This window comes from Lingula anatina, chromosome 2, assembly GCF_051362555.1.
Source record: "Lingula anatina isolate TDL-2025a chromosome 2, LinAna3.0, whole genome shotgun sequence".
NCBI classification, from domain to species: domain Eukaryota; kingdom Metazoa; phylum Brachiopoda; class Lingulata; order Lingulida; family Lingulidae; genus Lingula; species Lingula anatina.
Window position 1 is genome coordinate 37609449 of NC_141768.1, and position 12034 is coordinate 37621482.

At 37.6% G+C, this 12034-nt stretch overlaps 1 protein-coding gene and 1 long non-coding RNA gene across 2 annotated transcripts in view; one reads left to right on the forward strand and one right to left on the reverse strand.

Annotated features, from left to right (window-relative positions):
- LOC106168224 (ankyrin repeat and KH domain-containing protein 1) overlaps positions 1–12034 on the forward strand; it is a 35872-nt gene that overhangs the window by 3852 nt on the left and 19986 nt on the right. Inside the window, exons 4-19 of the mRNA XM_087003984.1 lie at positions 299–449; positions 799–946; positions 1397–1630; positions 2092–2234; positions 2507–2696; positions 3005–3196; positions 3523–3632; positions 5860–5947; positions 6185–6312; positions 6604–6747; positions 7279–8782; positions 9025–9588; positions 9819–9964; positions 10596–10738; positions 11263–11368; positions 11722–11829. Of these exons, the coding sequence (XP_086860110.1) occupies positions 299–449; positions 799–946; positions 1397–1630; positions 2092–2234; positions 2507–2696; positions 3005–3196; positions 3523–3632; positions 5860–5947; positions 6185–6312; positions 6604–6747; positions 7279–8782; positions 9025–9588; positions 9819–9964; positions 10596–10738; positions 11263–11368; positions 11722–11829 (4099 nt within the window). The remainder of the gene's footprint in view (positions 1–298; positions 450–798; positions 947–1396; positions 1631–2091; positions 2235–2506; positions 2697–3004; positions 3197–3522; positions 3633–5859; positions 5948–6184; positions 6313–6603; positions 6748–7278; positions 8783–9024; positions 9589–9818; positions 9965–10595; positions 10739–11262; positions 11369–11721; positions 11830–12034) is intronic.
- LOC147763674 (uncharacterized) lies at positions 3917–5626 on the reverse strand. Its single transcript, XR_015333227.1, has 2 exons — positions 5247–5626; positions 3917–4509 (listed from the first exon to the last, which is right to left on the reverse strand). It is a non-coding gene; the product is annotated as an uncharacterized LOC147763674 (long non-coding RNA).

Below are 12034 nucleotides of genomic sequence, written 5' to 3' on the forward strand. Positions count from 1 at the left end.
CTTGAAATGTTTTGAATTTTTACCTTCTATTTAAAAGATGTTGGAATATGGTTTCAAAGCTGTTTGCAACTTTTTAATGGTCGAAATGTTGTGTCATGTAAAGAGTAGATAAAAAAAGCATCATAGATGAACTTAGTCCAAATCAGAAGTAATTAATCAAATGCTATGACCAGTGGGGTTGATAAGGTTTTCCTTTGAGAGTCTAGTAAAGCTTGTGTTAGTTCTTTTTATTTGCATATTTTTTTATTATGATATACCTCATACAGCAATGGTGATAATTTTTTTGTGTAAATTTCAGTGGTAGATCGCTTGCTGAAGCTTGCAGTGATGGGGACATTGGAACAGTGAGGAAACTCTTAGATGAAGGCAGGAGTGTACATGAAACAACAGAGGAAGGGGAGAGCTTGTTGTCTTTGGCATGTTCTGCTGGATACTATGAGTTGGCACAGGTAAGTAATGAATGGAATATTTTGAGATTGGTGATTGGTACTATGGGCTTAACCAGGTAGTTGCTCCTTTAGCTTTAATCCTTATGTTGTTACTTCTTAACTGCAAAATTATTAATGTTCACGCTGATGGGTTGTCACATTGATGCCAAGCTTGTTTAACATAAATAACCAGTACTTAAGTAAGTTTCTTTATAGCTTATGTAAACAGCAACACATATATATATTAGTATATTCATTCAGGGTGTAAATTGTAAATTCACAAGTTATGAACATATTTTCCTCAGCAAAGCTAATGCTGTGAGAATATTTCAGCTTGTGTTTCATGATTATGATAACATATTTTATTCAGGTTCTCCTTGCCATGAAGGCTAATGTTGAAGACAGGGGCATCAAGGGGGATTGCACACCACTGATGGAGGCTGCCAGTGGGGGTTATGTGGATATTGTGAAACTTTTGATAGGGCATGGTGGTGATGTGAATGCACAATCTTCATCAGGTATGATTTCTTTCACCTTCCAATTTTAATTTTTTTTTAAATTATAGATATTATTATTATAATTATTTGAATTAAGTTTTTATAAGTTTACAGACATTAGGAAGATGATCACATCTTGAAAAATGAATTATACTTCTACAGTCATCGTGTATATGGAAATTATTCAGCTTCATCTGTATATCTTTGTAATATATAGTTTCTAAAATGAGTTCCATATATGTATCAAATATATTTTATTTATTTTTCCCATCAAGAATATTTTAAGTAACATGATGGGATCATTCACCAAAAATGTATTTTTTAAAACGACCTATACCAGATCTCAGGAGGCTCTTCGTTGTGTCCTCCCATGCTGATCACTCTTCGGATAGGCCATTGTTCTTTGCAAAGGCATTTCTAATTTCTGTAAGATTTCTTAGATATAATTGCCCAATCTTATTGTTTTCCTAGGAAATACTGCTCTTCATTATGCTTCCTGTGGAGGCTACGAAGATGTTGTCAAAGTGCTTATTGAGGCCAATGCCAATGTGGAGGTACACAATGAGAATGGTCACACCCCACTCATGGAGGCAGCCAGTGCAGGACATGTAGGCGTGGCACGCCTGTTACTGGAGGCTGGAGCTGGGATAAACACACATTCTAATGAGTTCAAAGAAAGTGCTCTTACTTTGGCTTGTTATAAAGGTAAGGCATTTGGTTCAATTATTCAGGTGTTAGCTAGATGATTATGAAACATTTCATGGCAGGACTTGGATTAACACATTCTAATGAGATCAAGAGAGTGAATGGCTTAGTTTGTAATACAGGTAGTGAAATGTAAGTTCATTTTATTGTTATTGCAACCCAGTGGCTGATGTGGAACTTATTTTGAAAAGTCAGAAGACTCGTCATGACAGATAAAATCTGCAAGGACTGATAGAAATTTAGTCAGCTGTTCCAGGAGATGGGGAACAATTCTAAGAGCTGCCATTTTAAATTTACAATTAGTTTGACAAAATGTCCTTCAGTTCTTTGTAAATGTACAGCTCTTTTTTTTTTTTAAGATTTCACCATGTATGTTTTTGGAACAGGGCTCATTTCAAACTGGTTCAGTTTGCTGTGTAGCACCTTTGCAGTGTGTCAGAGAAATGTCTTTTCTTGTCCAGGTCACTTGGAAATGGTGAAATTCTTGCTGGATGCAGGTGCAGACCAAGAACACAAAACAGATGAAATGCACACAGCTCTGATGGAAGCATCTATGGATGGACATGTAGAAGTGGCAAGGTTGTTGCTTGACAGTGGGGCACAGGTAAGTAAAAACTTCCAGTAGAATTTAACAAGTTTAAGTTATCTAGGAGCAAGTTTTCACAATTTTAGATAGCCTCCATATATCTCATCAGTATGAATATATTACCTTTAATAACATAGAAGACACATTTCCTATGAATAATTTTAGCATTTATTGTCCACAAATATTGGACAGAATAGTAAAGAAAAAAAAGCAAGAGAGAATTGTCACAACTTCCATATTTGTAAATAGATACAAATGCTATTTGTGCAATGTTGATGATATTTGCACAGGTCAATATGCCAGCTGACAGCTTCGAATCCCCACTGACCCTGGCTGCCTGTGGAGGACATGTAGAGCTGGCCAACCTGCTGATTGAGCGAGGGGCAAACCTGGAGGAGGTGAACGATGAGGGTTATACCCCACTGATGGAGGCTGCCAGAGAGGGACATGAGGAAATGGTTGCACTCTTGCTGGCACATGGTGTGTATGGACTACACAATTTTGTTGCTGATGTATTAGTCGTAGTCTTTCCCCTATGAAAGATGAAGATGTTTCAGCATTGGCTTATGACACCTAGAAAGTATAATGATTTATAAATGATGTTTAGTAATCTCTGTCCAGTCTAGCTTATGGGTATCTCTTAATCTGGTGATATACCTGGTACTCTGTCCAACACGACTCATAATTAAGTGCTTCATAGCCAGATACAAAAGACCCCAGTTACTGGTACTACAGTTAGAAAAAAGATTTGTTGTGGAGAGTGACAGCTCATTGTGTTTTTATGCTAGGTGCTGATATCAACCGTCAGACTGAAGAAACACAGGAGACGGCTCTCACACTGGCCTGCTGCGGTGGGTTCCTGGAGGTGGCAGACTTCCTGATCAAGGCAGGAGCAGACATTGAACTGGGCTGTAGTACACCCCTTATGGAGGCTGCACAAGAGGGTCATCTAGAGCTGGTGAAATATCTGCTTAAATCTGGTAGGCATAAAACTGGTTGAAATCTGTTAGATGATTTTTAAAAAAGTTAGTTTTTGAACTTTGATTGTTTGAGGTTTATTGTGCTGTTAAATTTAGGACACACGTAATAGGGGGTGAAATATTTGGCTCTTTTTGGTTTGAAAGTGGAGGTATAATGGGTATATATTGCATCGCACAATTCTAATTCATCTTTAATGTCAATTTAGGAAAAATATTGTGAGCTGGCAATGAATATATAAATTAAACATTATGAATAATGTAATTTGTGTAATATTTTCATATCCAATGAACAGAACATATATGTTAAACCCTTGTTTTCTCCCCAGGTTCCAATGTCCATGCCCAGACAGGAACAGGGGACACTGCTCTGACCTATGCCTGTGAAAATGGACACACGGATGTGGCAGATGTTCTCTTGCAAACTGGATCTGAGTTGGTGAGTGGTTTGAAATGGAATAAATTTGTGGTTTTGAAATGCTTGGTGCTCTCAACATAAATTAGGTGTAGAAAGACTTGTCACTTTGTAGAACTGAAAATGTCACTCCTTAGAATTTGAAATGTCATCATTGCCAGTTACCCAAATGTCTCATTTAAAGCAGGGCTTGGCATAACTTTTTTTGGAGTTGTTGTCCACCGGACAAGTTGACAAAAATTTTGGTTGTCCAGTTGTGATTTCTACTTGCCCGATGTCCAGGGAGAGGGAATATAACAACAGGAGTCTAACGTTTTCTATCTCATGTTTATTTCTCTCCCATACTGTTCATCTCTCTTTTGTCTATCTTACATACTTTTCCCCAATTTACTTTTATACTTATACATGCATATGCCTAACTAAATAGCTAAACATTAGATTAAATTAAACTGCTAATAATACTCTGATTACAGAGTTTCATGACATAATGAAGTGTGATTAAAACAGAGGTTCATGATATAATCAGGTGGAAAGTTCTGAGATTAAGGACACAATCTGGGTGGTAAGTCATTTATGTGTTGATAATGAACCCTGGCACTGTGATTGCAAAAATGAAATAAATTGCAGAGAGATATCAGTATTACTTCTAAGATTTTGTTCAATTCTGTGTTTCAACTAAACAGCAAAGCTGGCAAATATATAGACACTCAACAAAAAGTGTTTTAATGCTAAGACTCAATGCTGACTTTTTTTGTAATGACCAGCATTTTTAACAAATGAAACTGAAATTGCAGTTGCTACTCGGGCTGCACCAAAACACTTAATGTGCTGTTTACTTTGTTCATGTGCAGGAAAGCCATCACACCTAAAGGCTTGGGTTCCGAGGTACATTGATGAAGATCTAAAAATAAGAAAAAAAAATCATCACCTTAAAGATTATGACAATTTGAGGGATATTTGTTTAGACTTTAAAAATACTATATCATATGTTGCTGATTAAAGGTAGTTTTAACAGTGATAAGGTCATGATAGACAAAAAATGTGCATAACTTTCCTTTGAGTTGTACCCTGAGCTTCAGACTCAGAATATGGGCCGTCTTGTGAATTTATTCTTACCGCTATCTTGGCCCAATATGCGGGTAAGTAATGATGGCGACCAGTATAAAGTTTAAAACGCGAATAAAAACCCGCAACTGGCTTGAAGCTCAGGGTATTTGAGTCGCCAACTGGACAAGCTGAATTTATTATCAAAACGGACTAAATAGTGTACAAAACTGATCTATGAACTAATAAGATGAAACACAAGAAAAAGCTAAAAACGTACGGGCGTTAATGTTTAAATATCTCAAGAACTGATAGTGACTACTGTCACGTACTGTAGTTGTTTTTACGTTGGCATAGATTTTCGCATTTTGGCGTTCAAAACAAAATGGAAACTTTACACTCAATAACTGTTTAAGTCAATAAATATGAAAGGATGTCTCTTACATAAAATGTTTCATAGATTTAAGAAATGACTTGAGAAGCTTTCATGTCTGCTAAGTCCAGAAACCTCCTGCAGGTTGCACAGAACATGGCTGACCAATCGTGCTCCAACAAGGGCCATTTACTTTTCCAGCTTTCAAGAAACTTTCTCACCTTTTCCCCTCCCATTCCTTTTTATTATCTTCATTGCTGCTGTTCGGTCGCTTGCTGGCTTTACCAGGTAGCTGGTTTGTGCTCGGCTGTAACTTCAGCATCGTGTAACACGTGTATCGATTGTGACCCGGTTGAGACCGGATTGCGAGTGGGTGAGAAATGCACACCGATCATTCATAGACGTCGGAATGCGTAGAGTACACGGATACGCAAGTAACGCAACCTTTGTGGTTCAATTTCAACGCTTTTTTAAGTGAAATTAATTTATTTCATTCTTAGTTACATTTAATATGTGTCATAACCAGTTTTCTCTTGTTTACAGAGTATAAGCTTATTTTTAAACCACTTGTCCCGTCGGGCGGGTAACTTTGAAATTTACTTGTCCGGTCAGAATTTTTTGTTGTCCCGGACAATCGGGCGGTGCCTTATGCCGAGCCCTGTTTAAAGCCTTGATGTGTATTCCTATTTAGAATACTATTTCACAATAATAAACTATGTAGACTTGTAACATTTTGAAAGATTTGGTAAAATTTGAGCATATATTGTTTTGTGATGCATAATTGCTACATTGGTGGTTTTAATGCAAATTGTTTGTATTTATGTATAACTTTAGGAACACAAGTCAGAAGGTGGACGGACACCTCTTATGAAAGCAGCTAGAGCTGGTCATCTGTGTACTGTTCAGTTTCTGATAAGCAAAGGTAAGACTCTTTGATGCCAAAAGTTCCAAGGAGAAAAAAAAGAGGTGGGAAATCCTCCTCCTAGAAAATAAAGGACTCATTGTGCACTTAGCAGGAATGATGAACTTATGACTGTCAAAAGAATTGATTAGTGCAAATTAAGCTTAAATATACCATGCAGTGTAGATGCACTAATTTTATAATGTAACAGTGTGGAAAGGCGACTCAAGTAGTAATATATGTTTCTGGTTGATTTAGGTGCTGATGTGAACAGACAGACCACCAATAATGACCACACCGTGCTGTCTCTGGCTGCAGCAGGGGGTCACCTGGCTGTTGTGGAGTTGTTACTGGCACACGGGGGAGACCCTGGACACAAGCTGAAGGTTGGAATATTACAAAAAGAACTTATCTTCTGGTGTGAAAAAATATGTAAATTTTAAATTAAGGTCCCATTGGCAAGGTTCCATGCTAAAGGCACCTGTACCTTTTTTGTTCACTTTTCATAGGTGATGGACTTTTATATAAAGTTTTACCTGTATAATGGTCTCTGTGCATTTTCCCCTCACATGGCTTTTAGAACCATACAAGTCAGCTAACACTAAAAACAACCTTTCCTTGGTTGTTTTTTATCGATGTCCAAAACTGTAACAAAGGCTTTGGGTTGTTCTTTCTAGGATGGGTCTACAGTATTGATCGAGGCCTCCAAAGGTGGGCACACCTCCGTGGTCAGTCTGTTGATAGACTTTCCAAGGTGTATCACCTCTTCCCCAACCTCGCTGTCACAGTCACCGGACACACAGAGCAATGAGTTTGCTGAGGTAGGGATACTGATAGCATAATCGAATGTCTCCAGGATTTGGTATGTTTTTTATTTATTTATTTATTTATTTATTTATTTATTTATTTATTAATTTATTTATTTTTAATTTTTATCTTTTTTTTGGGGGGGGGGGGGGCAGTGTATTGAAGGTTTTTGCAAGGGCCATTTTAGTTCTGATTTCAGAAAGTAGATGCAATGAAAACTCCTACTTTGTGATCAATGTGAAATTCCCTGGTCATTTACACGAAATTCCCTGGTCATTTACACTAGAAGGGTATTGTATTAAAGAGAAAAACTATGTATTTGTGTTCCAAGGACTCATTTATTTCTCACATTAGAATTAGAGTGGTTTATGCTAAAATCATTCAGCACATGGCCTTACATCTTTTCAGCACAGATGGTTTACAGATTTTAGCTTGCAGAAACTTGCTATGAGATGTTCATCTGAACTTATTGTGTGCTTTCATTTCCGTAGTTGCTAAAATTATGTGGATCTTCATGATAATGCTTTGGTTATAATTGTTTATAGCCACCAAGGGTTCCCATGCATGGGTTGAGCAATGTAGTGCCACCCCAGGACCCAGACCAAGTAGTGATACCCCAGGTCGCCACAGCCACCACCCCCAATGTTCCTGCCACCCCTGGGGAATTGAATCTTAAAGATTTCAACATCACAGGGCGCACCCATGAGCAGATACGGCACAACATGCAGCGATCTTTAACAAAAAGCTTACGTCGATGGGCACAGAAGGAGAGTCAGCCTGAAAGACAGGGTGGGGGTAGCAGCGGAGGAGGGAATCCGTCTACTTCTGGAGACTCTGATGATGAGTTTTATGAATATGATCAGAATTATAGTGAAACTGTGCAGGTTGAGAGTGATGCAGCAGAAGATTTTGATCTGGAGGATAATCCAGATCTTAAGCCAAGTGAACGGCTGGAGGTTTTCATTAATAAAATGATGAAAAAAGCAGAGTTGTTAAACACAACCCGTGAGGAGCAGATTTTGAAAAAGCAACAGATTTTAGAAGAGCTCCAGAAAGTTGAGAGGGAGCTCCAGGAGAAAGCCCAGGCCCAGCTACTGCTGAATGCCCAGAAGTCTGAAAATCAGCAAAAATTGGAGCAGCAGATACATGAGCTTCAGCACCAGGAACTGGAAAGGCAGAGGCAGATACAGCAACAACAGCATCAAAAATTGCTTCAAGAGAAAGAGCAGTATCAGAAACGACTGCAGCAACTTCAGCAACAGTATCAGCAGAAGCTTCAACAGCACCAGCTACAACAACAACTTCAGCAGCAACTTCAAGCACAGCTTCAAGAGCAACTGAGACAACAGCAGATGCAGAAACAACAGGAAGAGCAACAGGAATTGAACAGGCAATTACAAGAGCAGATAAAATTTCAGCAACAACAACTTCAGCAAGCACAGCAGAAAGTAGGTGCTCAGCATTTAGCCCAGCAGCAAAAGCAGCGGTCTCCCCTCCCCTTGCATATTGCTTTACAAAATCAGCTTGAAGCTAAAAAAGAAGCCAGTCAGCAGAAAGAAAAAAATAAAAACATCCAAATAGTAGAAATAGGGCTTGGGTTGGACAGTGACCAAGAAAAGGCTGGTGGGGATATTATTGAAAATATTGAAAACGACTTGGAAGTTGTGAGAAATGCAGAGGGTTCCAGTAGTAGTTGCTCATTCAGGGAACCTGATGTTCATCAGTCCGAAAATGTTCCTGATATGGAAAATGATACCAAAGATATACCATTGGATAAGATACCCCTTCCAAGTGAATTGCCAGACCAGCCCTTGGATGGTGGTGCCTCATCCATAAATACACAGGAGAAAAATAGAAATGATCTAGTTGAAGGGGATCAACAGTTTAAGTCAGAAAATCCCAGTTTTGTTGGGGACAGTGTGGATGGGAAAGATACAGCAGAGATTAGTGACTTTCCCATGCAAGCTGCTACAGAAAACCCAGACTTTCCTCATGTAGCTTACAGAGAAGGTCCTATTGGAGAAGAACAACTAACAGCAAGCCTAGAAGGTAAATCTGTTAATCTGTTTTCTTTAATGTTCTCTTTTCTATCCCAGGATATAAAGGTTGAATCTCCTATTGAATTTTTAGAAATATTTTGAGTGACATTTAAAAAGAATAGAATAAACCTATGTCAAGCTATATTCAACTTTGTTAAAGAATTAAAAATATTGTAGATTTGACATTTATTAGATTAGCTTAAATCTATTTATAGCATGTCACCTGTGAAATGTATTATATGTCTTTTTCAGCTGAGTATGAAGTGTCCAGCTCCACAGACAGCTACCCACCACCATTTGATCAACAGCAGTATCAGACCCAGCAACAGATCCTGAACCAGTATGCCGAGGCCCTCAGTGCCTACTCTGAGCACATGAGCCCCGAGGACCAGATAAAAGCACAACAACTTCTGAAGCAACAATTGGAAGCCCTTCAACAACAGCAGCAAGTCAATTTGCAGAACATCCAGAAGAAAAATAAGAAGCTGAAACAGCAACAGCAGCAGCTTTTACAACAGCAGCAGCAGTTGTTGCATCAGAATCAACAACTAACCAACGAGTACAACACAATCAATGCAGTGACTTCTGCTGCTTCTGTTGACATGAATACCCCTCTTGGATCGCTTCCCATGACACCCAATCCATCGCCTGCCTCACCACATGTGACGCCACCTATCTACCCGTTGATTGACCTGGATGCCCAGACAGAGAGTAATCATGACACTGCCCTCACTCTGGCCTGTGCTGGTGGACACGCTGAGCTGGTCAGCCTGTTGTTGTCCAGAGGTGCAGACATTGAACACAGAGATAAAAAAGGTAATAATTTCATTTTTGTCTATTTGCTTATTAAAGCTGTAACAAAATAAGTTTATAGAATAAAAGGAGGTTTAGGTTTGAAGAAACTGCTTGTGCATGTCACATAATTTCAACAAGATTAATTATATATGATACAATTTTCATCAGTATTTTACCTAAAATATGGCCTTACCAATTACATAGCCATTTTTGGCACAATTATAAATACATGTTTCATTGTCTTTTCATAGGTTTCACCCCCTTGATACTGGCTGCAACTGCAGGTCATGCAGAAATAGTTGAGATACTACTCAATCATGGAGCAGACATAGAGGCACAATCAGAGAGAACCAAAGACACCCCTCTGTCTTTAGCTTGTTCTGGAGGAAGATATGAGGTACAGAAAATGGGCTGTGAGGTCAAAATGACTTAAACTTTGTTCTTACCTAGATTGTTAGAATGTGTTCCCATGACCTTTCCATACTAGCAGGAATGATCCAACTTGGCGGGGACTCACTAAGGTGCAGTCATTGTAACCAGCTTAATTGTCTGGCAGGCCCCCTTGCAAAGCAACATGAACAACATCATAGACCACAAAGTCTTCCCGACTTAACCCAAGTAATTTAGTTATGAAGAAATGTGCCAGACATTTAAGCAGCTTAAACTGAATGCAATTAAGTGAGAATCCAGCTAGTACCATAGGGTTATGGGAACACTCCCTTAGATTATGAAGAAGAGATTTTATTATGCTGAGCATTTTACTAACTTCATGACTATTTCATTAAAAGACAGTAGTGCTTTATTTTCAAATTCATGGTCAAATCCAGCCTCTAGTGATCTTGCTTTCATCTGAATTTTGATGCAGAATCTTTACCTCAAGAAAAAGACACTTGAAATAGAAATCCACTTCAGGAAAAATTTGAAGAATTTGAAAATAATGTGTCAGGGCAGTGTTGTTGCCCTTCACATCAGAAAGCAAAACAGGACTTAGCGATAATTTTTTACAGACAGAAGTATTTGTTTTTCAGGTTGTGGAATTACTGCTGGCCAGAGGAGCAAACAAGGAACACCGCAATGTCTCTGACTACACCCCACTCAGTCTGGCTGCCTCTGGGGGATATGTCAACATCATTAAGCTACTGCTTAGTCACGGGGCAGAGATTAACTCCAGGTAGACTATGCATGAATTGTAGTCTCTTTTCCCGTAAAAGAAAAATGAATGTATAACAGCAGTTAAAAATGTTCATGATTGTGTATTTAATTCGAGAACAGATAGAATTTGATTATTTTATTTTCAGTGGTAATGTTATGTAGTTGTTATGTATTCTTTGATGCAGAGGTCAGTATTTGCAACTGGATGTTCTCTAAAATGTGTATCATCAGTTTTGTGAAAAACCAAAGATCTTGATTTGATTTTTCAAGACAGCTTTAAACAGCTGTTGTGTGGTAAACTGGTTTGTTTTTAAAAAACTTAAAAATTCAGTTTTAAGTCTAGTTCTTCAAAAGAGATACATTGATGTTTATAATAATATTTACTTAATTATTTGATATTGTTACTATAATACAGTGACACCATTCTTGTACAACACTATAAAGATATTCTTAATGTCAGACAAAGAAAAAGAGATAATTGGCAGAAAACATGTTACTCTGATATAAGGTTATTTATATAGGTTATTTTTTTGCTTTATTCAGGACTGGCAGTAAGCTAGGCATTTCCCCCTTGATGTTAGCTGCCATGAATGGCCACACTGCAGCAGTCAAGTTGTTACTAGACATGGGAAGTGACATAAATGCCCAGGTAAGTCTTCGTGGGTATAATAATGTCATTAGTGTTTATTTATTAATTTAAAAAAGTTGTGGTTTCATTTATTTCATTGTGGTTTCATTTTGAAAAAAAAGCAATTAAATGAAAATTAAGAATATATTACCTTATTATTTCCCATTCAAAAATTATAACGATAAGTATTTAAAAGTTGTGATTTTGCATATTTTGTATTTATTGCTGGGGAAAAAAAGTGATTTTTTTTCTGCTGAAAAAAAGCTTAATGAAAAATATACTTGATATCATTACTTGCCAGAACAATACAAAACAATGGTATGGAATGTTTATGCAGCTTTACATGTAATCTTCTTTGTTTTCTTATCCATTAGATTGAAACTAACCGTAACACTGCCCTCACGTTGGCATGTTTCCAAGGTCGCCACGAGGTGGTCAGTTTACTGGTGGACAGAAAGGCCAACATTGAGCATAGAGCTAAGGTCAGTTTCTGCAAAGCTTGAAATCCATGTACTAAAACATGTTACTTAACTGTAATTTGAAATGTAATTTTTATTATTATTATTATTATTATTTTATGACAGCATAAAGCTTCTGGGCAATACTATACTTTTTATGCAGAATAGAAAGTTTTTTTTTTTTTTTTTTTATTCATATTATTCATATTTTATTCATATCTTTAGTTCC